This window comes from Nicotiana sylvestris, chromosome 3, assembly GCF_000393655.2.
Source record: "Nicotiana sylvestris chromosome 3, ASM39365v2, whole genome shotgun sequence".
In the NCBI taxonomy this organism is placed as follows: domain Eukaryota; kingdom Viridiplantae; phylum Streptophyta; class Magnoliopsida; order Solanales; family Solanaceae; genus Nicotiana; species Nicotiana sylvestris.
Window position 1 is genome coordinate 150668609 of NC_091059.1, and position 25482 is coordinate 150694090.

Sequence of the window (25482 nt, forward strand, 5' to 3'; positions counted from 1 at the left end):
CGTAAAGGGGTGTCAAATATAACAATGAATGATTAATCACCAAACTTACCCAGACTTAATGAAGAACAGAAAAATAAATTTCTTTGAATTTGGTTTGTTTGATAGAGTGATGATAGATAAAGGATAAAGCTTTTATTAGTTTGATTTGGTAATTGAACAAATTATTTAAAAAAAAACAACCAAACAAAAATGAGTTTGAGTTGGAAGATTGGGTTATCATCCACATTGTTAACCCAAAATGGTCCGTTCATCTTGACCCAAGCATACATTGAATGGGTATTGGAACAATCCTTTTATATTCGACCTGTTTTCCTGTTTTGATCCACCCAGATATAGCCTAACCCACCCGTTCTGAAATCCCTAGCTGTGTCACGCAATTAAGCTGATCCAAGCAGATCATCACATTTTTTTCATCATTAAAGTTCCACAAGATGCATTTCAGACATTAAAGCCATTGTCGGCAATTGAATTGTACCTTCCCCTAACATATGATCAATGGCCAAGAAGCAGCAAAACCGAGGATGTATACTTTAGATGAACAACTGTTTCCACTTAGATGTGAAAGGAAACGTTACAGTGTATTCCAATTTGAAACTAAATAAAATTATCCCTTTGAATAATTTCAAATTTAAATGATCAGCCATACCCATCAGCATCTAATATCTGTCCTGCCACACCCATCAGCATCCAATATCTGTCCCGCCACACCCATCAGCATCCAATATCTGTCCTGCCATACTCATCAGCATCCAATATTCTGCCATACCCAAAGACAATGAGTTATTCACCAAATCAACTGAAGAAACAAGCACATGAAGCACTTTCAACAACCACAAACATGCACCTCCCTTCATCCTATTCCAGATAGGATTTAAAATAAAATTTAAAAAGTGGATGAAAAAAAATTATCTTGGAATATCTTGGAGATTTTTCGTTTGAACACCAACACTTTCAGTGGCAAAACATTACCTGGAAACACAATCACATGGTATATAGTAGGAAACTTCACTCAAAAGTAACCCTGACAGCAGAACATTTTGAAGTTTGCACATTTTGCTTGCTTTATTAAACCTTTATGCGCTCACAGTTGATTCTAACTCAAATGTGCAAAAAAATCTAAATGGAGTAGGACGAATATTCATAACCAAATATCTGCTGATACAGAAGGAACTCTGACACTCAACCTCTGTACCCTTTTTTTATTCCTTGAACATAATAGCTCTCTCCCTATCTCCACACGCGCACACACCCTTTAGATGCTCAATCCTTTAGTTTTTCCTTTTCAGTCTAAGAGGAAGGTGAAGTACTCGAAGAGGATAGAGGTAGGTCAGCAGCAATATAAACTTGCAATAAAACTACAGGTAGCTCATAGATTTAAAAAGAAAATAAGTAAAACACAGTCCAAAATTATTATGAACACTTACTATCTTCTAGAGCATGATGAAATCCCAACATTCCTGAAAACAAAAAATTAAATAAACAAAACTTGGGATGAGATACTGTTAATGGTGGCACTGGAAGCACAACGATAGCTCTTCAAAGTTTAAACTTTATGATAATAAATACCTGCCCTGCTTACTGACTAAATTTACACCAGACCTCCCATGAGATGAAACCTTGTTTTGTGAGCTACCCATGTCATTTTTGTCAGCATTGGTTCCATTCCCGCTGGTCAATCGTACAGATGAGGCAGCCCTCGATTCAGATGCGTTTAGCTCCATCTGGTCTCTAGGCTTTGTCAAAATTTTAACATTTGAGATGCCTCCAGTAACGTTGAAAGAGGCACCATTAGAAATCTGACTTTGATGGTTATCATTAGGATTTGCTGGTCTGATGACAGCATAGTCTTTGAAAATCGCCTTCTCAGATGCTGGTTCAACTGATGGTACCCTCTTCAAACGGTGATTTTGAGGCATAGGGGTGACAGCAATAGGAGGCAAAAGAGAGGAGTATGACGATGGTGCTGCAGCTGCAGCAGCCACTTTAGCAGCAGCCGCTGTGGCTGCTATAATTTCTTGAGCACCTTCTCGAAGTTGAATGAAGTCTCCATCAATTACAAATAACTAAAAGTAGAAAGATCAAATTAGTTGCTGATAAAGCACAAGCTCATTAGAGATTCACTACACAGAACAGTGTTATACATACTTCAGGATGGTTTGAAACAAATTCATCAAGTTTCCCATACTTCTTTTTGTAGTCATGCCAGTGCAATGGGGCAAGCATTTTACCAAGTCTATTAGGAAGCTGCACATCACACAATGCATTAGGAACTGGAATCATAAATAGACACAAAAAGAATCACTAGAAACTATAAGGAATTAGGAAGTGACAGAAGTCAAAAAAAGCTATCACACTATTTAAGTGTAACTAACCGTAGAACTAATCCTGATTCTACCGCCAGAACCAGGTGGAATAGTGCGGACTATGCAAGCCAGCAATGCTTTTTCATCCAGGAGATTAACCTCTCCTGGTCTAACAACAGTGTATGCATTCTTCTGTCCACCAGCAACATATGTTTCAGTTAATACAGCGCCTGACATGGTATCTGTCACTGATTCAGTTGAATTATTTGCAGCATATGGAATTTCGGCTGATGATTTATCGACATTTGGACTAAATTCCCCCATTCTTAAACCTTGAGATTCTAACATGTAATTAGCTGAAGAGTTGACATTCTTCACCTGCAGCATTGACAGAGAACGCGAAATGGATGATTCTGCTTATTCACATCATTTATACTCCCCACCCTTCCGCCAAACCTAAACAACACAAACACAAGTAGCCCCAAAAGGTAATTGGGATACTGCTCCTTTAGAGAATGTTAGAAATACCTCTGTCTCATTGTCATGTTCATGAGAATCCAATGTTAAAGCACCATTGAATTGTGAAGAAATCTGATGCAGAGTCTGCTGAGCCTGGATGCTGGAGAGGTAATTCTTATCCACAGACTGAAGTTCCTACAAAATTATCGTAGGTCAAGAAACTATGCATACAAAACATGAGAAAATTTCAGGTAACTGCATGCAATAGACCTGTTCCTCTTCACTCGAAGCTGGAACCACTGGATCCTGAGTTTCACTTCCTTGGTTCATATTGCCATCTCCGTAATCAGAACAAAGAGTTTGGCCATTGACAGTTGCTTCGTGATCATACTGAGAATCTGATCCCTGGGAATCTGATCCTGGCAAGGTTGATTGAAGTTGCAACGAGTACTGATTGTGACTAGAGATCTGTGAACCCTCTGTTACAGCCTTGAAGACCAGAGAAACAGCAATTTATCTTCCTAACTTAAGCAAAAGTAACTGTGAGAACTAGAGCAAAATTCTCTAATTACCTGTTGGTTTGGCCAATGCTGAAGAGATGACACTACCGGAACTGAGTGAAATTGCCCAACATGAGATTGAGGAACATGTGATGGTAAAGGAGGAGGAATCCCCTGTTGATGCATTACGTATGGATGCAGAGCGGTAATCTGTCCTGGTGGGAGGTAGGTTGTCATCCCAAGCAAGGACGTAGGAGCAACTGCCATACCATGGACTTGATCCGACTGGTGGAACCCCGAAAAAGAGATCGTTAGTTGTTGTGAGCACAGAAGCAAGGAGAATCAAAACAGACTTAGAACAATGTATCTTTTCTCTTTTTTCTTTTCTTTAAGAGGGTGTGCCAATGGGTTTAGGTTATTCTTGACATTTAGTGTCTTACTATCCATAGACAGCAGTAGCTCCAGATAAAATGCAAACATGACTACATAGTTTTGTTTAAACACAATCTCTTGGCAAGATTATAGGGAAAAAGGTTTATCAAAATCGCATAAAACAATGATAATGAAGCCGGCCTCTTTTCTGAAGCTAAAGAAGTAAGCCTTGATGCCAAGATTACACCTCTCATGAGTATCTGTTGACCGATTTAGAAGCTAGGGTACCTACATGCTAGGCATAATTCATGGTTCAACTATCAAAAAGTAATCAAACAAACTTACTAATGAAACTACAAGTTTGAAAGGCAATAGGACTTTGAAATTCAGCTCATAAGGTTAAATTTTCTAGTTCTTTGACAGTCTTGGGTGGAATGTTATATAGATCCCAGTTAAAATAATTTATACAGAAGATATAAATCCAATGTGCTCATCTATCAAAAAATGATGGAACTAAGTGCCATAGACCAAAAGCGGCTATAGCTCATGATAACTACAGCATAATATTTGACCATACTCAAGTCCCAATTCAAATACAATATCGAAGATGCAATAAGCGCCCATTTTCCACTTTCAGACCATTATTTCCAACTAACTTCTTCAGAAATAGAAACCACCTTGAGTCTTGTCAAGTCATGAATGACAAAGAAAAGATATACATGAGGCACTTGCACAGTACTTCTACAGCAAATAGTTAAACCGTTATCATAAATTCTACTTACAGTGCCTGTAACATTGATACAACCGACCCAGTCCTAGAACATGCAGCTTTGGTCAAAAGAAAAATGTGAATAGAACAGTGATTTGAACCTGAGTTGACACATTCCCAGTTGAAGTAAAAGATGGACCATTTTCAACATTTCCATTTTGCAGGCCTATCGTATTTTCACCAGGTGTACTGCTTCCACTAGCATTAAGTTGGCTACCATTGCTCTGCCCAAGATGACTAGCATCTTTAGAATTCAGTTTGGAGACTTGTGAACCATCAGAGTAAGTTCCACCTCTTGCCTCAGCCAATTCAAGTTGGAGCTGCTGCATGTGCATATGCATGCGCTCCATCTCACCAAACTAACAGAAAAAGAAATCTCGTCAATACAAGAAAACTGCAACAAAAATTATGTACTTAAATCACTCCAATGAAAAGCATAATCAGTCACATAGGACCATATAACCAAGGGTATTCCTAGTAAGAGCAGGTGAATCAACTGAAGTTGATGAATCATTAATGAAGCACCTGTCTTTGACAGCCAAGCCAAAGCTGGTTATATTGCTCTGCGCGCTCCCGTAATTCAGCTTGCTGCAAGGCATCGACTTCTTGAACACGAGTAATCCAAGCCTGGGCCTCCCTTATTTGTTCATCTTTGAAAAGGATTGTTTCCTGAGCTATCCTATTCTGAAAAATTAACAGTGTTAACCATTAGTCAGAAAATGAAACACCACCAAGAAAGCATACCACTTAAAGAGGCCAAAAAATGACAGCATAACCATGGTCTTCTTACACTACAAAAGGCGTAGCCTCCACCCCCAATGAAATATTAAGAAATTAAAAAAAGAATATCACTGTGCCAGTACTTATTGGGTACATTTCACAAATTAGACACAAAGATATTTGCAAAACATTAACAAAATTCTACTCATAGACTACACTGGCAGGTGGACTGGACATTCAAGTAATATAGAGGTGAAGAAAGGTTGCCAATTCCCCCAAGCCTAGCACAAATTACAGAAGCTGCAATTATGTACTTATGTCATTTGAGAATTATTATAAAGTTGAAATTGGTTGATACTTCATAAATTTATATATATATATATATACACACATGTGCTACATGAGAGCACACTTAAAGGAAAACCAATAAGATGAGATTTAAAGAGTGGACTGAACTTTATGCTTATTGTTGATTATTTTAAGTTAACAAGAGTTTCAAGATGCCCGTTTTCCCAAGAAAATCATTCTATCAAGTAGGATAGTCTTTCTTTAACTTTTCTAACATCAAACATCGATTTAGGAGCGGTTCTTAATTAAAATTTCTCAAGATGCATTAAGTACGCCTCATGAATTGGTAGAATTCCCTAGAACTCAAGATCAATATCTGGTAGTATTAACTACCTTGAATTCCTCATTTTGAATGTCCCTTTCGGGTAGAATTTTAGCTAGTTCAGCTAAAAGAACATTAATGTCTATGGAACTGTATCTCTCACCACCCAAACTTTCCTGAAGTCCTCAGGTAGTTTAGTTGAAGTTGAGTCATATTTTACAATTTCTTGTGTGAACTTCAACTTAATATTACTTCTCTTGTCCGAACCACGTTTGATCACACTCAATCACAATTAAGCCATCACTAATGTCTATGGAACTGTATTTCTCACCACCCAAACTTTCTTGAAGTCCTCAGGTAGTTTAGTCGAAGTTGAGTCATATTTTACAATTTATTGTGTGAACTTCAACTTAATATTTCTTTTCTTGTCCGAACCACATTTGATCACACCCAATCACAATTAAGCCATCATGCGACTACACCAGACTTGAATCAATGAGGCACAAAGATGAAACTATATTAGTAACATCAAAAGATAAACATAAGCCTCACGTTACAACTTTAAAAAGTGAAGAATAAGAAAGAGAAGAAGAAAATAATCTTCTTCATCCATCAATCTAATAGAAATAACTGTACCTGTTCCTGCAATTCCATGAACTGGCGCTCCTTCTCTTGAAAATGCTCTTGGAGTTCATGAATTTGTTTAATATGCTGAGCTCTTTCGGCTTCAGTGCTATCCCTCTCTCTCCTAAAAATTGATAAGTCTTGCTTAGATTTTAAGATTGAAAGTACAGTTTCATGCCAATTTTCAGAGGAGATGTAAAATTCGTTTCTAAACTTCAGTTACAGAACAAGAAAACACCACAGAAGACAATTTAACCACTAAAAATGTAAGACAACCCCGATCAAACTAATATAGAAGGTGATCCACGTTTGCACAAAAACATTTATAGGAGAAAGTGGTTTAGTCAATCAACAAAGAAGATATTTTAACGACAAATGGCAGTGGGACTTGAGACAAAAGCAAAAAGCAACCTGTAAGTTTGTAGTTCTTTACTTTGTTCTCTAAGGAGATCCTCTTTTGCCCATGCCTGCTCCAGTCAATGAAAAGGATTAGACTTAATAGAATATCCACTTACTCTCATAAAGAAACAAGAATAAGATACATAAGTAAGAGTTAGAAGAATCAAGCAACCGCTTCATTGTCCAGTCTGATTGCATGCAGTTCCCTTTCTTTCTCTTCCATCCTCCTCTCCAACTCATAAATCTTCTGGTCCCTTTCATGTATTTGCTCCTTAAGAAGCAATAAACCAACGACTTAATCAGTAAATCAAATTAATGCCCTAAGCAGTAGTCAAAACATTTGTAAAAAAGACTCTAGTACCTGAAACTTAGCATTGGTATTGGCGTGCTCTTTCATCTGAGCATCAAAACTATTCCGTATTTCCATAATCTCTGATCTTGCAATGAGCTGAGCCCGTAGTTCAATCTCAAGTTGCTGCAACTCTTCTTTTTCTTTTACCACAGTATGTAGTCTCTGAAGAATATCATTGCCCGAACTTCCATCAATAGTAATTGAACAGAAGTCCACGTCAATCGGCTCTCTCCCTTGCTGCACCTTTGACAAAAAATCAAATCACATTCATTTACACGTTACAAACCCTAAACTACTAATGTGATACTTCTTCTCGTTTTTATTTAAGTTTATCGGAAATGTCTTATGTTTATTTAAAACTGTTACCTCGTATATCAGTCTCTCATCAGATTGACCTAATCTAGAACGGTCCATTTCCTACATTTGAACATTAAGAAATGGTGTAAAATGAAAAGGGAAACGTAAGGCCTAGATCAGAAACAGAAGGCAATGTGAGAAGAAGGATTTTGCATCAGCGAAAAGTACCTCGCTACTGGAATTTCGAAGCGATTGCTCGGAGACAGCACGCCACTCTTTGCGAGAAGCCTGAGCCGACGAGGAGGAGACAGGAAGAGAAACGCCGCGTGCGGCGGCGACACCAGCCGCTGCCGAGGACTCCATTCACGAATCGGTGCTCCAAACTCCTCCCGCTCTACTGAAAACCCTAAAGCGAAAAAAAGATGAAATCGAGCGATGAAGAAAGGGAAAATAGATGAAGAAAATGGAGGTGAAAAAGAAACCCTAGAGTAAGAAAAAGTAAAATGAAGGTCAAAGAAAGTTTGAAAGAGTGAATGGATTGGATGATGGGAATGGGGAATGGGGAATGGAGGGAGTGAGTGAGCAAAATGAGCAGCGATTCGTTCTGTAGTGAGAGGGGGTTTTTGGGAAGGAAAAGGGTTTTGAAGAGGATTGAAAAGTAAAACAGCAAATCGTTGACCACATTATTTTCAGGCCTTTATTCTCAAATGTAAATTTTGGTGGAAACAACCATAGCCATTTGACTTGAGTTTTACGTTCAAGTTGAAAAGAATTTGGAAAACTATAACTTATATTTGGGCATAAAGTTCAATAGAAAAAATGTTTTTGAAAGTTGGAGATTGTTCAACAATTGTGTACTGCTCCGTAAATAGTAGTATTTCTTTTATTTCATTACCCGTGACACTTTCTTTTTCCAATTATACGCTATGATTTATTTTAGATTACAAATTTTAAAAGTTTTATTTTTATTTTTTTACCGCATGTCTAATCAAATACTTTCACAGAAATTGGAACGAAGAAAGTAGTAACATCAAACACAATAAGCGAGTTTTGTCCTAAAATATTTTTTATTACTTTATAAACCTTAAAAAACGTCATTGTAAAATATATCTTTCTATTGCTGATTATAAATTAACAACAATTTATGTTAATGTTATATTGAAATGTGAAATATTGATTTTAAAATCTCTAAAAATAATTACAAGCAATAATTATCATAATATAGTAAAACTACGAATACGTAAACAATTTAGCAGCCAATACTAATATTTAAGATAATTCCTCAATAATAAATATACAAACACGTGAAGATTAATCATTTACCAACTATTTGGAATTAAGAAAGTGATCCAATAGCATGGAGAAGAGGTTCTACCCAAATTGTTATATGTTTGCACTTTTTTCTTCTTCCTAATTATCCTTTTAGGGTGATTTTAAACATTAATGAGTCGATCTGAAAAAATAAAGTTAAGCCACCTTAAAATACTTGCTTTATAAATGCCGCTTGATTATTGTAAATTTATAACATGTGTCTATTATTGTAATATCGAGATAGTTGTTCCACATATTATTTATTAAGTAATGCGAATAATGAATAAACAAGATATAGCTACTATAGGAGTCGCACTAGGTGACATAATAAATCTTACAACATTCAAATATTTTAAGCAAAATCATATTAGCGGATACCCCATTACTCATTTATCTTATATTTCGTGTTGAAAGAAAAAGGAGAAAACATAAATAGATAGAAATTAATTATGAAATGGTGAAATTGGTACATAATTCACACAAACATACACTTAATCAAAAGATGGCCTCTGTTCGTGAACTATGTATATACACATATGTATAATTTTTTAGGGGTTTTTGGTGTTTCAAGTTCAGTCAGTTTTTGCTTACATGAAAAGAAGAAGAAAAAGTCATTGCAAACGTGAACCATAACTAAACAGTTAATCAAATTAATCTTTTAGCCATTTTTATGGTATTTATTTTTTTCTTTTTTAACTAAATGCAATAGTTCATTAAATTCTAACATTTTCCACTAGATAAAAAGAAAAAGAGAAAATCAGTCGTTTATAACTTTTTCTCAACATATTTTCTCAGCTTTAATTTGCAACGTCGTAGAAGAGCCAAAAGATGGTTCGAACATATTCTCCAATTTCCTCTTTCCTCTCACTCTCATTATTGTTAACAACTTTTTCATTTATTGTTTGTCAAAACGTCAAATTAAGCTAGTGTTTAGATATAGATTTGGTTGAAATTTGAAAAAAAAATGAAATTGTATTAAAAAAATAATTTTGGAAGCTAAAATTGTGCTTTGACATGTATTTTATTTGAAAAAAACTTAAAGTTTTATGAGTAGAAAAAAAATTCACCCAAAAACTACCCTAAACCAATTTTTGGAAACTTTATTTTTTTTTTTCAATTTTTTTCAAAAACTGATCAAATTAAATGAACAAATAGTATTTTCAAAAGAAATTCCAAAAAAGATAGTCAAAACATATGGCCAAACAGAGCTAAAACCACTTTGATTCAACTAGTCCTTCATGGCTCAGTACTCAGTAGTCATCGCCGAACTTCCGTTTTTTGCCGGTGGCATTTTTTGGCTAAAATCTAAAGTTTGCCGCTTGAAAGACATGAACTATGTGTTTTCAAGTTGAGATTTCTCAGTTTCCAATCATGGATAATCTTGCGAGCTTATAGAGGTTGAGCTAAAATTCTATCTTTATGAGTTCTGAATTTTAGAACGATGATTTCAAATACTATTTGTATGGATCAAAATCTGCCCCTAGAATATTTAAACCAAGATAGTACTAGGTAAAGAGTTCTCAAGTCATCATTTGTCGAAATGGCTCGAGAAGCGGCGAAGTCTGTGGTCAAAGAGTCAACAAAAGGACGGAGCCGAAGAGTCAACGAGAGTTGGGGCCGAGATCGAGTGCCTTAGACGGAGCAGTAACGGCTAGTTTCAAGATATGATTTGACAAACAATATTCTAGCGGATATTCTCTGTGCTTGTACTATTAGGGTTTGTTAGAAGTATGTTCCCTGTAAATAGAAAAGGATTCTATGATAGAGGGACATATTTTTTAATTTATTTTTTATTTTTATTTTTATTTTTATTTTAAATTTCCTCCCAATTTAGGAGGATCTATGGTGTTTCCATACTTCCCCTCCATCGTGACTCGAACCCAGGATATTTATTTGTAAAGCAAACACACTATGACTGAAGAAAGAAAATGGATCTCGTTACTAGTAAGCAAACATCACATTTTCACTAAGATTCTTGTATATGTTTTTCCACCAACGAGAATAACTCAAAGATTCAAGAGATTATTTATCATTCATCATTGTCAGAAAGAATATTCACTCATTTCATCCTTTATTGGGTGACACATTCATTCTATTTACTTAAATGTCATTTATTGCTTTTCATTGTTATTAATTGTTGTATTGTTATTTATGATTTGTGGAATATTTAATACATACTACTACCACCGTTCGACCGTACTTGCGTAGTATTTATTGATTCTTTAAGAATCATATCTAAGGATATTATTGTTAGCTAAGATTAACCCTTATTTACATGAATTTAATTACTTGAGCTAAGATTTATACTTTTTGGTCAAACAATTTGGCGTCGTCTATGGGAATTTCTTAGTTAAATTTTTAGTTTCCTCTAGATCTACAATTAACACAGTTCACTAAAGTCAAAATATCCAAGATCTCCTTTCTTTGTGTATACAAAACCTTACATGGCAGGTTGATAATAGGCTATATTCATGTAGTTTAGCGACCATTTACGCCCCAAATTAGTTATACTTTATTGCTATATGAAGGTTAAATGACAACAAATGGCTATAATTATGAATTTTGTACCTTACAGGAGCAAGTCTTGATTATGAGGACATTGAACAGTGTTTGGAGTTAATTTGGAGCAAGGAAGGCCAATCGGAGGTGAATGCACGTGAAAGAAGAAGGAAAAAATGGAAGTCAATTGAGCTCCATGAGCGCGGGCCAACCGCGGCCGCGCTCGCCGGGCAGAAAAGAATGCCATATGCGCGGTCTGACCGCGGTCCGAGCGCGGCCGCGCTGGCCACTCCGAGGAACTTTATTTCAGGGGTAAATTTGTAAGTTCGGGGGCAACTATCCTTAACCTATAAGAAGCCCAGCTCGCCCAAAAAGAAGGTATCAAGGTTTTTGAAAGATTATTGAAGGCAAGAAGAGGCAAGAGGCAAGGCGGAAGATTCAACATAGAGTTTTACCTTTCTTCCTCTTGTTTTGATCATTAATAATGAATTCTACTGTTATGATTGTGAAAATAATTATGCGTAGCTAAACTCTTAATCTAAGGTTTTGATGGAACCTCTTAGAGGATGAATTTCTTGCTATGTTAATATAGATTTGCCTTAATATTTTCTCTGTTTGTTCAACTATATTGTGATTGTTGTTGATTGAAGAGCCCTCAATCGGCTGTACCTATTTAGTATGCATTGCTCGGGAGAGAATGTATATTTAGGTAGTTGTTAAATAACACCACTCCTAACGTATATGAGGGATCAATACGAAGGGTTTAAAGGTGGGATTAGGGATAACGAAACTTTGGGTGAAATCTAAGTGAGCTGTAACTAAGACCAGCTAGCGTAATTCGGGAGAATATATCTAGTATATTGTTGTAATTACTCGGGAGAGTGTTACGACAGTCAGAGTGTTCATGATCGATAGAGAAGACTTAGGCAAATTTATAGCAAACATAACTAAAAGGATTCCGACAAGAGGGGAAATCAGAACCTTAGACCATTCTCATTCTTGTTTATAACCATTTTATAGCTAGTTCTTAATTACTGCATTTTTATTAGATAATATATAGGTAATAAACACCCAAATTTGTTACTCAAACATCTCTGAAAATTGAATACGTGAATTTCTGTGAGTCCAATAGCTGTGATTGATAGGTTAATTCCCTGTGGGATTCGACTCTGAACTTGTTAATCGAAATATATTTGCAGCGACTGCTTTGTCCTTTTTATAAGTCATAGTTGCGCGTGATCAAATTATGACACCGTTGCCGGGGATTTAACGGTGTTACTGATTGCAGTTAAAAAGAAGTGCAAAATTCTTAGTGTAGTCAATTTTCTTCAATTTAAACTAACCATTGAAATTCTAACATTTGTAGTCGTGGTTGTTACAGGTGCATGCCTAGAAACTCCTCAAGAACTAGTAAATTGCTCGAAGCATTATCAGACCCTAAAAAGGTGTTCAAGGCATTGAACCTTGCAAACAGGAAAGGCAGACAACAATAGAACTCACCCAAAAAAATTGAACTAGACATGGAAGACGATAATCTAAACAACAGAGACAACGTGAATGACCCAAACAACAGAAACAACGCAAAAGACCTAAATGATCAGGGTGTGGCACATCTTGTGCCAGAAGTAGCACTATATGATGGGGCACAACCCACTGCTAATAACTTAGCAACTGCCATTGTAGTCCCTCAGATACAAGCAGATTCATTCCACATCACAAATAACATGCTACATCTGTTGCAGAACAAGGGACTATTCTCTGGGTCATACGTTGAAGATCCTCAGCATCATCTAGAGAATTTCCTGTCAATTTGTGCCATGCAAAGGCAGCACAACATGACACCGAAAGCAATAAGTTTGTTGTTGTTTTCATTCTCAGTGACAGGAGCAGCTCAGACTTGGCTTAATTCACTCCCCATAAACTCCATCACTACTTGGTAGGAATTAGTCAAGCAATATTTGAGCAAATTTCATCCACCCAATAAGACTGCTCAACAAATTGATGAGATTTTGAGTTTCAAACAGAAACCAACTGAGACGCTACATGAAACGTGGGAGAGATTCAAGGGTCTGATAGTTACATGTCCACATCATGGTATTCCAGAGCAGATGTTGGGGCAGAGATTTTACATGGGTTTGGCAGATAGTTTGAAAGCCAATGTTGATGCTTCAGCAGGTGGAGCATTTTTTAGCAAAACATTCAGAGAGAACAAGATTCTACTTGACAAGATGGCACAAAACTCAGGATGGACAACAAGAAACACTCCAATCACTCATGTGGTTCACTCAGTAGCTTTAGACCCGGCTAAATCCATAGGTGAAAATATGGCCACTCTAATGACACAAATGAGCATCCTCACCAAGAAGGTTGAAGAATCAGGTCATAAGCAGCAGATACACATGCATTAATCAACCATACGTCTGCTCATGGAGTGCTGAAGGTGATAATCAGCAATATCAGGAGAACATAAATTATGTGGCCAACTACGGGGGACCGAGACCAAGTGGTCAGAATTGAGGCCAGCAGAATCAACAATACAGACCAGCTCAGCGGTAGTACAATAATAACAATAATCATGGGGCTATATGACCACATGGGCAAATGGTGCCTTACCAAAGGCAACAAGGGTACAATCAGCAAAATTAACAACAGGCTTACTAACAACATCCACAACAACAGATTGTGAGGCATGAAGATGGGTTTGCTAAACTTGAAAGGATGATGCAACAAATGTGTTGGCCCAAGTTTAGGTGAAGTTTTGAAGAATGACAAATGAACTCAGTCATGGACCAGGTTCATCATGTGAGGCATAGTATTTATCAACCTAGACATGTGAGATACACGTAAAGGAGATAAGTTTCAGTAATCAAGCAGCAATATCTCCTAAACTGATCGAAAAGGTTGCATATTGGATGAGGAGAGAAAATCTCCTTATGGGAAGAGGACACAATCACACAATCCAGATAAATGATAGGTTTGGAGTTTGTATTGAACAAGGACTTAACTTCGATGGAAGATCAACAATTGAGTCTCAATAAAACTCTGATTACTAACACATTAAATAACAGTGATTGTTCTCTTTTATAGGTGTTGCACATACGCAGAAGTTAAACGTGAATAGGGAGCAAAATAGCAATCCTTTTTGCAAGCAGCTCGTGTGTAATTCAAGTGTGCAATCCTGAAGCTACTTGAACGAGATAGAAGAACCAGTTCCGTTGTATTTATTCTTATTCTAGTTCAATTGTAGTAGGTGGTTTAAAGTTGTACCTTTCAGCTTTCATAGAAGAATTTGTAATAGGTACTTTGAGTGTTCAAGTTATAGGCTAACTTGAAGGTGTCACAACAGTTGAGGTTGTGTGCTACACAAGGATTAGAGTTAATCCTTAGGTTTACAAAGAGTTTTGTAAATGCTGTTTTGGCTCAGTGATTTTAGTGGATGTTTGGGAAAATCCTACTGAGTAGTAGGTCGTGTTTTTTTACCTTTTGAGCCAGATGTTTTCCACGTAAAAATCTCTGTGCTCTTTATTTTTTGTACTTTTAATTCCGCAACAGTAGCAGTTAGAACACCTAGAAGAACTAGGTTCTTCTAGATCGAAAAATTGGGTACCACACAAATCACCCCCTCTTGTATGGTATTGACGTTTAGAATATCAATTGGTATCAGAGCAGGTTATCCTTGAAGAGGCTAACACCTTAGGAAAAGATCAACATGAGTGCACCACCTAGGAACTGGGAAGGGCAATCCACTACCAGGCCTCCACTGTTCAATGGACAGTACTACTCTTGGTGGAAAAACAAGATGAATGATCACATCATAGGAGAAGACTATGAACTCTGGGACATAGTCACTGATGGTCCTTTGGCAACTAAAATGAAAAATGAGGAAGGAGTGGTTGTGCCAAAGACAAGGGCTGACTGCACTGCTGAAGACCTAAAAAAGTGGGAGAAAAATGCTAAGGCCAAAAAATGGCTTGTGTGTGGACTAGGTCCAGATGAGTACAGTATGATCCAAAGTTGTACTACTGCCAAGGAGATATGGGACACTTTGCAAGTGGATCATGAAGGAACACCTCAAGTGAAAAGATCCAGAGGAACATTGTTGTATTCTCAATATGAGAATTTTACTATGAAGTAAGGAGAAACTATCCAAGAGATGTATACTAGGTTCACTACACGGACAAATGAACTTAAGTCCCTTGGAAGGATTATTCTTGAAGAAGACAAGGATGAGAAAATCCTGACAAGGGTTCTGCTAGTCTCATGGGAAAGCAAAATCACGGTCATTCAGGAATCAAAGAATATTGCTACTCTCAGACTGGATAAACTGATTGGAAATCTTACTGCTTATGAACTGAGAAGGCAAACCATGAATATGGATACACCCAAGAAGGAGAGAAGCCTAGCTCTCATAATTGCTGAAGGTTCAGATCTAGAAGATGATGAGATTGCTATGATCACTAGAGAATTCAAAAAGTACTTGATGAGAGGAAAGGGTTATTCAAGAGGTACAACCTTCAACAAGTCAAGAGCTCCTGATAAACAGACCAATGAGGGTTACTACAAGTGTGGTAAGACTGATCACATGATCAAGAACTGCCCTCAATGGGAAATTGAGTGGAAGAAAGAAAGGGCTTAATGAAGGAACAGGAAGAATGAATAGGTTCAACCAAAAAGGAACAAAGGTTCAACCAAGGCTATGGTTGCTGCTTGGGGAGAAACTTCAGATGAATATTTGGAAGATGAAGCTCAAGAAGAGCAAGCACTGATGGCCATCGGAGAATCAGATGATGAACAAGAGGTAAGTATCCTTCATCTCAAAAATAAGATTACATTTTTGTCTAAAGAAAAGTTGGCTGAGCTACTACTAGACTTCATTGATGAGTCTGAGATAATTAACAATAAGAAAGAAGTTCTGTCTAGGGAATGTGTGATCCTAAAAGCAAAATGCAAAAGTCTAGAGTCTAGGGCTAATGAGAGTGATAACACAAATGCTAAGTTAAAGAACCAGGTTCTTGAACTTGATAACAGTGTCCTAGAACTTAGGTTTGAAAACTTAAAACTGAAACTAGGAACAGGAAAAAAGAAAGCTGATCACACATATCTCACTTTAGAAGAAAACTTGGGAAAAATGAAAGATGAATTGTATAAGAAAGATGAACTCATCAAAGTCTTGGAGGAAGATCTAGGAAAGGTGAAACATGAACTAGACAGAACTTGCAAGTGGAACAAGGCTTCTGATGCAGTCTCTTGGCTGCAAGAGCATCACAGTAGCTACAAAAGAGGACTTGGCTATGGGACTCAAGCTCCAAAATGGGACTCTAGAAGCAAGTACCTCACTCTTCCTGAAAATAAAATCTGCACACACTGTGGCAAGGCTGGCCATTACAAAAATAAATGTAATGCAAAAGAAAAGGCTAGTCAAAAGAACAAAATCTTTGTTCAAGAGAAAAACAAGTTTCCTGGGTGGGTAAGAAGGAATATGATTCATCTTTTTGCCTATATAAAGGGACCCAAACTAGTTAGGGTTCCTAAGACTAACCCTTGATTTCGTTTTGCAGGTCCAAGTGAAAGGGATGAGCCAAATATGGTATATGGATAGTGGCTGCTCAAAACATATGACTGGGAACAAGGACCAGTTCTTTTCACTTGAGGATTTAAAATGAGATAATGTCTCATTTGGTAATGGAAAGAAATGTGAGATCATTGGGGTTGGAAAGGTAGGCAAAACAGATTCTCATTCTCTAGAGAATGTCTACCTGATAAATGGCTTGAAAGATAGCCTAATAAGTGTGTTACAATTGCGTGACAAAGGTAATCTTGTAGTTTTTACCTTTACCAAATGCTTTGTGATTAACCTTACCACTGACAAGATTGTTTGCAGGGAAAAAGAGTTAACAATATTTACATTGTATATTTGTCTACTCTCTTAGAAAATGAACTCACTTGCTTAAGTGTGTTGGTTAATGATCCCCTCCTGTGACACAAAATACTTGGTCATGCAAGTCTAAATCAGCTAAACAAATTAGTCTCTAAAGACTTGGTGATAGGGTTACCTAATATCAAGTTCAAGGAAGACAAAGTTTGTGAGGCATGTGCAAGGGGGAAGCAGGTAAGATCAGCCTTCAAAAGTAAGAAAATGGTAAGTACAACCAAGTCATTGGAACTAGTCCATATGGATCTATATGGTCCAATGAGAACCATGAGCAGAGATGGAAAGAAATATGTAATGGTGCTTGTCGATGATTATTCTAGATTTACCTGGGTTCTATTTGTAACCTCCAAAGATGAAGCATTCGATATGTTTATTGCATTTGTTAGAAAAACTCAGAAACAATTAGGAAATCAACTTGCATCCATTAGGTATGATCATGGAACTGAATTTGAAAATTTCAAGTTTGCTAAATTCTGTGATGAAAATGGTATAGATCATAATTTTTCTACCCCTAGGACCCCTCAACAAAATGGAGTAGTTGAAAGGAAGAATAGAACTCTGGAGGACATGGCTAGAACCATGCTGCTTTCTAGTAAATTGCCCCACAGCTTCTGGGCAGAGGCCGTAAACACTACATGTTACATAATCAATAGATGCATGACCAGACCTTTGGTAGAGAAGACTCCCTATGAGTTACTTAAAGGGAGAAAACCAAACATATCCCATCTTAGGGCATTTAGTTGCAAGTGCTATGTGCACAATAATGGAAAAGACTCCCTAGGTAAGTTTGATCCCAGAAGTGATGAGGGAGTATTCTTGGGATATTCTTCACATAGCAAAACATATAAAGTGTTTAATAAAAGAACTCTGTGTGTAGAAGAAAGTGTACATGTAGTATTTAATGAAACTAACATTCTTTCTGAGAGACAGGAAATGAAGATGAAGCCGTTGGATTGGTAAAGGAATTGATTGAATCCCCAACACAAGTCAAAGTGGCATCAAAAGAAGGAACAAGTAATGGAACAGGTCCTTCAAATCAAGGCAACCTGACAGAGGGAACTAATCAAGGAGAAATTGAATCAAACCCCCTAGGGGAACTTGTTCATGAACCTGTTCCTCAGCAACAGAACATGGGAGAGATATCTAGCAGAAACCAGTTGGTTGTGAAACCTCACAAGTATCAAAGTTCTCATCCCATTGAGAACATTATTACTGATCCAATATCTGGAGTCAAAACTAGATCACAGCTAAAGAATCTATGTGCTTTTGATGCTTTCCTATCTCTTATTGAACCTAAAAATATTGTTGAGGCTTTGTAGGATGCAGATTGGGTGAATGCAATGCAAGATGACCTCAACCAATTTGAAAGAAGTCAAGTTTGTATAGGGGTATGATTGGTTCACTCTTGTATCTTACTGCAAGCAGACTTGACTTTGTTTTCAGTGTAGGGCTTTGTGCTCGTTTTCAAGCAAATCCAAAAGAGTCCCACTTGACTGCGGTAAAGAGGATACTGAGATATCTGAAAGGCACCACTGATCTGTATCTCTAGTATCCTAAAGGCAGTAATTTTGATCTAGTTGGATATGCTGATGTTGATTATGCAGGTTTCTTAGTGGGCAGGAAAAGCACCTCAGGTATGGCATATTTCCTTGGTTCATGTCTTGTGTCATGGGCTATCAAAAAGCAAAATTTTGTGGCCCTATCTACTGCTGAAGTTGAGTATGTTGTTGCTGCTTCCTGTTGTGCTCAATTGCTATGGATCAAACAACAACTGGTAGATTTTAGAATTGAAGTGGGATGTATTCCAATATTCTGTGATAACACTAGTGCTATAAGTATGACAAAGAACCATGTTCATCATAAGAGGACTAAGCACATAGATGTTAGACACCACTTCTTAAGAGATAACTATGAGAAAAGATTGATTTCAATAGAATTCTGTGCTACTGATAAACAAATAGCTAACATCTTCACTAAAGCACTGAGAAGAGAAAACTTTGAGAGGAATAAGTTGGAGTTAGGGATGATTAAGATCACCTAATAGGTCAAGTTCAGAATGCACAATGAAATATATATATATATATATATATATATATATATATATATTTTGGTTAGGAGTTCTAACTTTGTGTAAATATCTAGATCAATTCTTACTCAGTTTCATACTTTAATTAGTATACTCATGTGACATGTGTATGACTCACTGATCTCTTACAAATTTACTTCTATTTTGGCATTTGAGGCATGTTCAAGAGAGTTCTATATAAAGAACCTGGTTCATCAGTATGTGTTCATATGAAAAGCTCGGGTATGTTTTCTATACTCTGCATAATTAGAAAGATTATTTTTCCAATCATGAGCAGAAGTCCTACATTCATCAAATTCCCAGAAATTCTATCTGTTAAGCATTGAACCAGTTTCGTTCCCCTAAAACTGTAAAAATTGGGATTTTTGCCTAAAATATAGCGATGCCTAATAATCACTAAGACACCGGAATTACATCTTGATTAGACTTCTAATTGACCTCTGAGAAAGTTGGCGTTACTGCATTTAAGTCTAATCATCTTTAAATATATGCCACACCTCTTCTTCATTAGTCCATAACCGCCAAAACTCTTCTCAAGTTCTGATCGCCCTTCTTCTCTCCAAAATTCCCAAATTTTTCTTAAGAAACAATCCACCATGACTAAACCCTAAGATAATCCTGGCACTCCCCCACCAGTATCCCCTTTGAATATATCCTCATCTACACCCCCTAGTAAAACCCCAAAACCTAGGTTTCGTAGGCAGAAAATGTTGGCCAGAAAAACTGTAGCTTCTGGAGCTCTAAGAAAAGTTCTAGATGAGAAAATGAAGGGTAGCCAGAGGAAGGAAAGTCCTACTCAAGAATTTGACTCAAGCTTTGAGTCTGAAGCTTTTATTCTACCAGCGAATGAGAAGAACATGGGTCTTCTGACACTGCCAAAATTCAAGAAACCCCTAGTGGGGTAAGTTCTTGTATGGTACTCTCTACTATGGTTGAAAATGTAGAAAATAGGTTTGTCTTGGTTGGTCCTGTCAAAGATGTAAAGGGGGTTGAATCTAGTAGAAGTGGAGGTAAAAAGAAAGAAAAAGAGAGAGAGGGGGAGCAAGTGGTGATGAGAGGGGAAGTGGGAAAGAAAAAGTTCTGGCTATCTGTGGAGGTGTTGAAGAAGGTGTCAACAAGTCAGGAGGAAGTGGTTTTGGGGAGGCGACTGAAGGGCTTGTGCATCTAAGCAAGCAACAAGATGAACCTGGTTCATCTGTTGAGGAAACACTGGTTGATCTTCTGAAGAGGGTTGGGGCCAGTTATGATCCAAAGAAGCGTAAAACTTCCACACAAAAGGCTCCAACTGCTTCCAAGACAACAAAGAAAAGCAAAATGTCATCCCCAAAACCTACTTACCTTCAATACCTAAAGGAAGAGCCACTAGAAGTAGGGTCAGACAAAGTGAAGCTGAGTTACAGAAAGCTCTGGATGAAAGCAAGAAGAAAAAGAAGGAGAAGGGAAAAGCAAAGGCTGTGGAGAGTTCTGAGGTTTCAGAAGAAGAAGAAGAAGAGGAGATGGAACTGGTCCATCAAGAAAGGGGAACAACTGTGGAGGTTCCTACACCCAAACCAAAAAAGGCCAAGGCTTCTTCCAAGAAGTCTTCCTCTGAACCTGTATCTGATGAACCCTCTTTAGCCAAAAGAACCAGATTTGTAGTGAAAGGTAAACAGGTAAAAATTACTGAGGAAGAAGAAGAATGGAGTGGAGAAGAAGAAGAAGAGGAATCTGAAAAGGAACAAGATAGGTTTGCCATCTTTGGCAGAAGAATTTTTTTGAAAGGAAGACTGTTGAGAGACCTGGATGAGCCAGGAATGAGAACACTGGTGGATGCCCTAGCTGCACAAGGTTGGAAGGACATGGTCCTTGAAATGGATGGGAGGCTGGCTAGGAAAGAATTGATTGAGTTTATGGCCAATGCCACAGTGAAGAATGGGGTAGTCACCAGTATAGTGAAAGGAGTAAGGGTGTAGTTTGATGCACTCAAATTGGGTAAGATTCTAGACATACCTAGTGAGGGGTATGATGATTATACAAGGCAAAGGTGGTCATGTCTAGATTCTCTCCCTACTGCTCTTGAAATCACTAGGAATTTTTGTGATGCCGCAACTGCTGAAGATGTGCCTAAAGCTAGGTTTGTGCAGAAAAGTGATATGAGGTCTGAGCATAAGGTCTTGTTTGAATTTGTTAACAAGTGCATGCTGCCCAGACAGGAGAGGAGGCACACTGCCAACTACATAGACCTGGTTCTTATGGAGTGCCTTGTGAGAGGAATGTAGATCAATTGGCCTGCCTTTATTGTCAGATTACTGGATAGGTTCATAAATGGCTCCAAGGCTCATTCCACCCTATATGGGTTCATATTGACTACTGTTCTGGATAGGCTGAATGTGCCTTTGAAGAAATGGGAGATGACATCAAGCAAGGAACACTTTGGCATCAAGACTCTTCTGGCTTGTGACTATCCAGTCAATGCCACCCCAGTTGAACCTGGTTCATCCCTGAAGACACTTGTGAACAACAATGTTAGGGCTTTAGTTCAAGAGTGTGGATCTAAGGATGCTGAAATTGCTCGGCTCCAGGCTCGTGTAGCTGAACTGGAAACTGAAAGAGATGGACTTAGAACTGAGCTAGCAAAAGAAAAGGAGAAGAGTGATGGGATGCTTCAGAATATGCTCAGCCTTCTCCAAACCCAACCCTCTAGTTCCTCCAAGCCTTAGGATGTCCAGTTGTTGTATTCTGAACCAAACTAGTACCCCCAGTGACCTAGATTAGGGACTTTTTTGTTTTTTTTGCTCATGCTTTGGAAGTTTTTCTTTCTTTTTGTGGGTTGTTGGTGGAAACATATCTTATCAATGACAACTACTGTTTCTCTTGTTCTATGAAGATTTTGCTCTTAATAGTTTGAATATGTTTGTTGATTATTGATGATTTCATCCATGTTTTCACTTGCAGTTGCCCAAGTGGCCATGAGTAATTACAAAAATCTAGGATTCACAATGCATGCAACTTTTTGATGATGCCAAAAGTGGGAAGAGATATTGTGCTTTACTCTTTATTATGAATAATGTGATATTTATAACCTAATTAAATCTGGTCCTTGATGATAAGTTAAAATTCTAAGTTAATGTGTTGATGGTCAAGCTGAGTTCCTACAGTTTCTTTAATTAGTAAAAGCACAGAGTTTGTCATCATCAAAAAGGGGGAATTTGTTGGCCCAAGTTCAGGTAAAGTTTTGAAGAATGACAAATGAACTCAGTCATGGACCAGGTTCATCATGTAAGGCATAGTATTTATCAACCTAGACATGTGAGATACACGTGAAGAAGATAAGTCTCAGCAATCAAGCAGCAATATCTCCTGAACTGATCGAAAAGGTTGCATATTGGATAAGGAGAGAAAGTCTCCTTATGGGAAGAGGACACAATCACACAATCCAGATAAATGATAGGGTTGGAGTTTGTATTGAACAAGGACTCAACTTCGATGGAAGATCAGCAATTGAGTCTCAATCAAGCTCTGATTACTAACTCATTAAATAACAGTGATTGTTCTCTTTTACAGGTGTTGCACATACGCAGAAGTTAAACGTGAATAAGGAGCAAAATAGCAACACTTTTTGCAAGCAGTTCGTGTGTAATTCAAGTGTGCAAACCTAAAGCTACTTGAACGAGATAGAAGAACCAATTCTGTTGTGTTTATTCTTATTCTAGTTCAATTGTAGTTGGTGGTTTAAAGTTGTATCTTTTCAGCTTTCATAGAAGCATTTGTAATAGGTACTTCGAGTGTTCAAGTTATAGGCTAACTTGAAGGTGGCGCAACAGTTGAGGTTGTGTGCTACACAGGGATTAGAGTTAATCCTTAGGTTTACAAAGAGTTTTGTAAATACTGTTTTGGCTCAGTGATTTTAGTGGATGTTTGGGAAAATCCTACTGAGTAGTAGGTCGTGGTTTTTTTACCTTTTGAGCCAGGTGTTTTTCACGTAAAAATCTCTGTGTTCTTTATTTTTTATACTTTTAATTCCGCAACAGTAGCAGTTAGAACACCTTGAAGAACCGGGTTCTTCTAGATCGAAAAATTGGGTACTACACAAATCACCCCCACTCTTGTGTGGTATTGACGTTTAGAACATCAAAGTGAATGGGTCTACTAGAAAACTAGCTGATAGAGTAGATTCACATGAGTTAGGGATTAAGAATATTGAGATCCAGTTATGACAAATTTCCATGGCCTTAAATAATCATCCTCATGGGACGTTATCTGCAGACACCCAAATCAATCCAAAAGAGCAGTGCCCGAAGCAACTGATGGTAGTAAGTCTCTGAAATGGTAGAGACTTAGATCTAGAGCAAGAAACTGCTCGCGAAAGCAGACCGACTGAGACACTGGTGTCAGTACCCATTGAGATAGATGATTCAATAGGTTTAACTAAGGTGACGGTTCAAAATGTGCAAGAAAACACCAACAAAGAAGAAGAGGTTGTGAAATAGGCTGCACTAGAACCGATAGTGGAAGTAGTGTCTGATCAAGAGAATAACCAAATCATAGGGAAGAAGAGACCTCTAGCACTATTCCCACAGAGATTGGCTAAGTATCAGAAAGATGAGCAGTACAAGAAATTTTTCCAAGATATTGAAGCAAATTCAGGTAAACATTCCATTGATTGATACTTTAAAGGAGATTCCTGGTTATGCAAAGATGATGAAGGACCTGATGTCCCGCAAGTTCGACTTTCAAGACTTGGACATGGTTACACTAACTCAGATCTGTAGTGATGTTGTGATGAGACCCATAGCTGAGAAGCTGTCTGACCCAGGGAGTTTCACAATCCCTTGCACAATAGGCAACTTTGCTTTTTGCTAATGCACTGTGTGATCTGGGAGCAAGCATAAACCTTATGCCCCTAGCTATATACAAAAGGCTAGGCATTGGAAGAGCTAGACCCACGTCTATGCTGCTACAACTAGCTGACCGAACAGTGAAGATGCCATCTGGGATTCTAGTTGATGTATTGGTGCAGGTTGGAAAGTTTGTGTTCCCAGCAGATTTTGTCATCCTTAACTGTTGGTTTGACAAGAAAATTCCCATAATTTTGGGAAGACCATTCTTGGCCACTAGGAGAGCGTTAATTGATTGTGAAACTAGAAGCTCAAGATGAGATTAAATAATGAAGAGATAACATTCAATATGCATAAATCTATGCAGAAACCAAGTGAATTTGCTAATTGCTCTATGATAGATACGGTGGATGTAGTTTTGGAGGAGGACGATGAGGCACTGAACATTAAAGACCCTCTAGAAGCTTGTCTCATGAATTTAGACGAAGCTAATGGTGAAAACTTGGCAAAGTGGGTACTGGCTCTTGAAGGCCAAGGTTTTTGGAAAAGGAGGCTTGAATTTGAGCCTTTGCACTTGGAGGAAAGAAAAACTCCTCCAGCTAAGCCGTCAATAGAAGAGCCACCAAAGTTGGATCTGAAGCCACTACCATCCTATCTCAGATATGCATTCTTAGGACGTGATTCATCTTTACCTATTATTATCTCAGCTAGTTTGTTAGATATGCAGGCACAATAACTTTTGCAGGTACTAACTAAGTGCAAGACTGCAATTGGGTGGACCATTGCAGATATTAAGGGGATCAACCCGGCCTTTTGTATGCATAAGATTTTGCTGGAAGATGGGTAGAAACCTTTCAGGGAACATCAAAGAAGGCTGAACCTCAACATGAAAGAAGTGGTGAAAAAGGAAGTGATTAAGTGGTTAGATGCGGGAATCATATTCCTCATCACTGATAGCAACTGGGTTAACCCAGTGTAGTGTGTATCGAAAAAGGGAGGTATGACGGTAGTGAAAAATGAGAAGAAAGAGTTGATCTCTACACGGACAGTTATAGGTTGGCAAATCTGTATGGATTACAAGAAGTTAAACTTGGCTACCAGGAAGGACCATTTCCTACTGCCATTCATCAATCAGATGCTAGATAAATTGGTAGGGAGGTCTCACTTTTGCTTCCTGGATGGGTACTCAGGGTATAATCAGGTTTCTATTGCCCCTGAGGATAGAGAGAAAACGTTGTTTACCTGCCCTTATGGAATCTATGCTTTTCAGCAAATGCCCTTTGACCTATGCAACGCACCCACCACATTCCAAAGGTGCATGATAGCCATCTTTATGATATGGTAGAAGAGATAATGGAGGTTTTCATGGATGGCTTCTCAGTGGTGGGGAATTCATTCGATGACTGCCTTGTGAACTTGAGGTGAGTTTTGA

The 25482-nt window shown here is 37.8% G+C and overlaps 4 protein-coding genes and 1 non-coding gene across 9 annotated transcripts; 3 read left to right on the forward strand and 2 right to left on the reverse strand.

Moving 5' to 3' along the window:
* Positions 1-505: 505 nt before the first annotated feature.
* LOC104219681 (uncharacterized) lies at positions 506-8021 on the reverse strand. 5 transcript variants are annotated; one of them, XM_009770387.2, is made up of 16 exons: positions 7634-8016; positions 7475-7525; positions 7118-7345; positions 6929-7027; positions 6769-6824; positions 6370-6481; positions 4929-5087; positions 4505-4762; positions 3335-3547; positions 3033-3251; positions 2832-2957; positions 2373-2681; positions 2146-2244; positions 1567-2063; positions 1425-1457; positions 506-757 (listed from the first exon to the last, which is right to left on the reverse strand). In XM_009770387.2, coding segments are annotated over exons 1-16 (2595 nt in total). In that variant the 5' UTR covers positions 7769-8016; the 3' UTR covers positions 506-756. The 5 variants fall into 5 exon arrangements, with proteins under 5 accessions (XP_009768689.1, XP_009768690.1, XP_009768688.1 ...); XM_009770388.2 differs by having other exon boundaries at positions 2832-2948; positions 7118-7351; positions 7634-7998; XM_009770386.2 differs by having other exon boundaries at positions 7118-7351; positions 7634-7998.
* Positions 8022-13206: 5185 nt separating this feature from the next.
* Positions 13207-13313, reverse strand: LOC138888890 (small nucleolar RNA R71). The gene has a single exon (XR_011406457.1). It is a non-coding gene; the product is annotated as a small nucleolar RNA R71 (small nucleolar RNA).
* A 1611-nt stretch (positions 13314-14924) lies between these two features.
* Positions 14925-15350, forward strand: LOC138888175 (uncharacterized). Its single transcript, XM_070169992.1, has one exon. It carries the CDS (start codon positions 14925-14927, stop codon positions 15348-15350), a length of 426 nt encoding a protein of 141 aa, XP_070026093.1.
* Positions 15351-15368: 18 nt separating this feature from the next.
* Positions 15369-16878, forward strand: LOC138888176 (uncharacterized). Its single transcript, XM_070169993.1, has 4 exons — positions 15369-15783; positions 15898-16242; positions 16327-16682; positions 16774-16878. Exons 1-4 carry the CDS (start codon positions 15369-15371, stop codon positions 16876-16878), a joined length of 1221 nt encoding a protein of 406 aa, XP_070026094.1.
* A 6936-nt stretch (positions 16879-23814) lies between these two features.
* On the forward strand, positions 23815-24786 carry LOC104219687 (uncharacterized). Its single transcript, XM_009770395.1, has 3 exons — positions 23815-23961; positions 24056-24232; positions 24418-24786. Exons 1-3 carry the CDS (start codon positions 23815-23817, stop codon positions 24784-24786), a joined length of 693 nt encoding a protein of 230 aa, XP_009768697.1.
* Positions 24787-25482: the final 696 nt, after the last annotated feature.

What these genes read in the sequence shown, in the direction of transcription:
- LOC104219681 (XM_009770386.2), bottom strand. Translation starts at nt 7,768, where the DNA reads ATGGAGTCCTCGGCAGCGGCTGGTGTCGCCGCCGCACGCGGCGTTTCT. An exon ending in ATGAGAGACTGATATACGAG is followed by an intron (nt 7,352 to 7,474) that starts GTAACAGTTTTA and finishes TTTTTGTCAAAG; the next exon opens with GTGCAGCAAGGGAGAGAGCC. An exon ending in AGCATTGGCCAAACCAACAG is followed by an intron (nt 3,252 to 3,334) that starts GTAATTAGAGAA and finishes CTGGTCTTCAAG; the next exon opens with GCTGTAACAGAGGGTTCACA.
- LOC138888175 (XM_070169992.1), top strand. Translation starts at nt 14,925, where the DNA reads ATGAGTGCACCACCTAGGAACTGGGAAGGGCAATCCACTACCAGGCCT.
- LOC138888176 (XM_070169993.1), top strand. Translation starts at nt 15,369, where the DNA reads ATGTATACTAGGTTCACTACACGGACAAATGAACTTAAGTCCCTTGGA. An exon ending in GGTTCTTGAACTTGATAACA is followed by an intron (nt 16,243 to 16,326) that starts GTGTCCTAGAAC and finishes ATCTCACTTTAG; the next exon opens with AAGAAAACTTGGGAAAAATG. An exon ending in AAAACAAGTTTCCTGGGTGG is followed by an intron (nt 16,683 to 16,773) that starts GTAAGAAGGAAT and finishes TTCGTTTTGCAG; the next exon opens with GTCCAAGTGAAAGGGATGAG.
- LOC104219687 (XM_009770395.1), top strand. Translation starts at nt 23,815, where the DNA reads ATGAGCAGTACAAGAAATTTTTCCAAGATATTGAAGCAAATTCAGGTA. An exon ending in ACTTTCAAGACTTGGACATG is followed by an intron (nt 23,962 to 24,055) that starts GTTACACTAACT and finishes CTTGCACAATAG; the next exon opens with GCAACTTTGCTTTTTGCTAA. An exon ending in TAGTTGATGTATTGGTGCAG is followed by an intron (nt 24,233 to 24,417) that starts GTTGGAAAGTTT and finishes AAATCTATGCAG; the next exon opens with AAACCAAGTGAATTTGCTAA.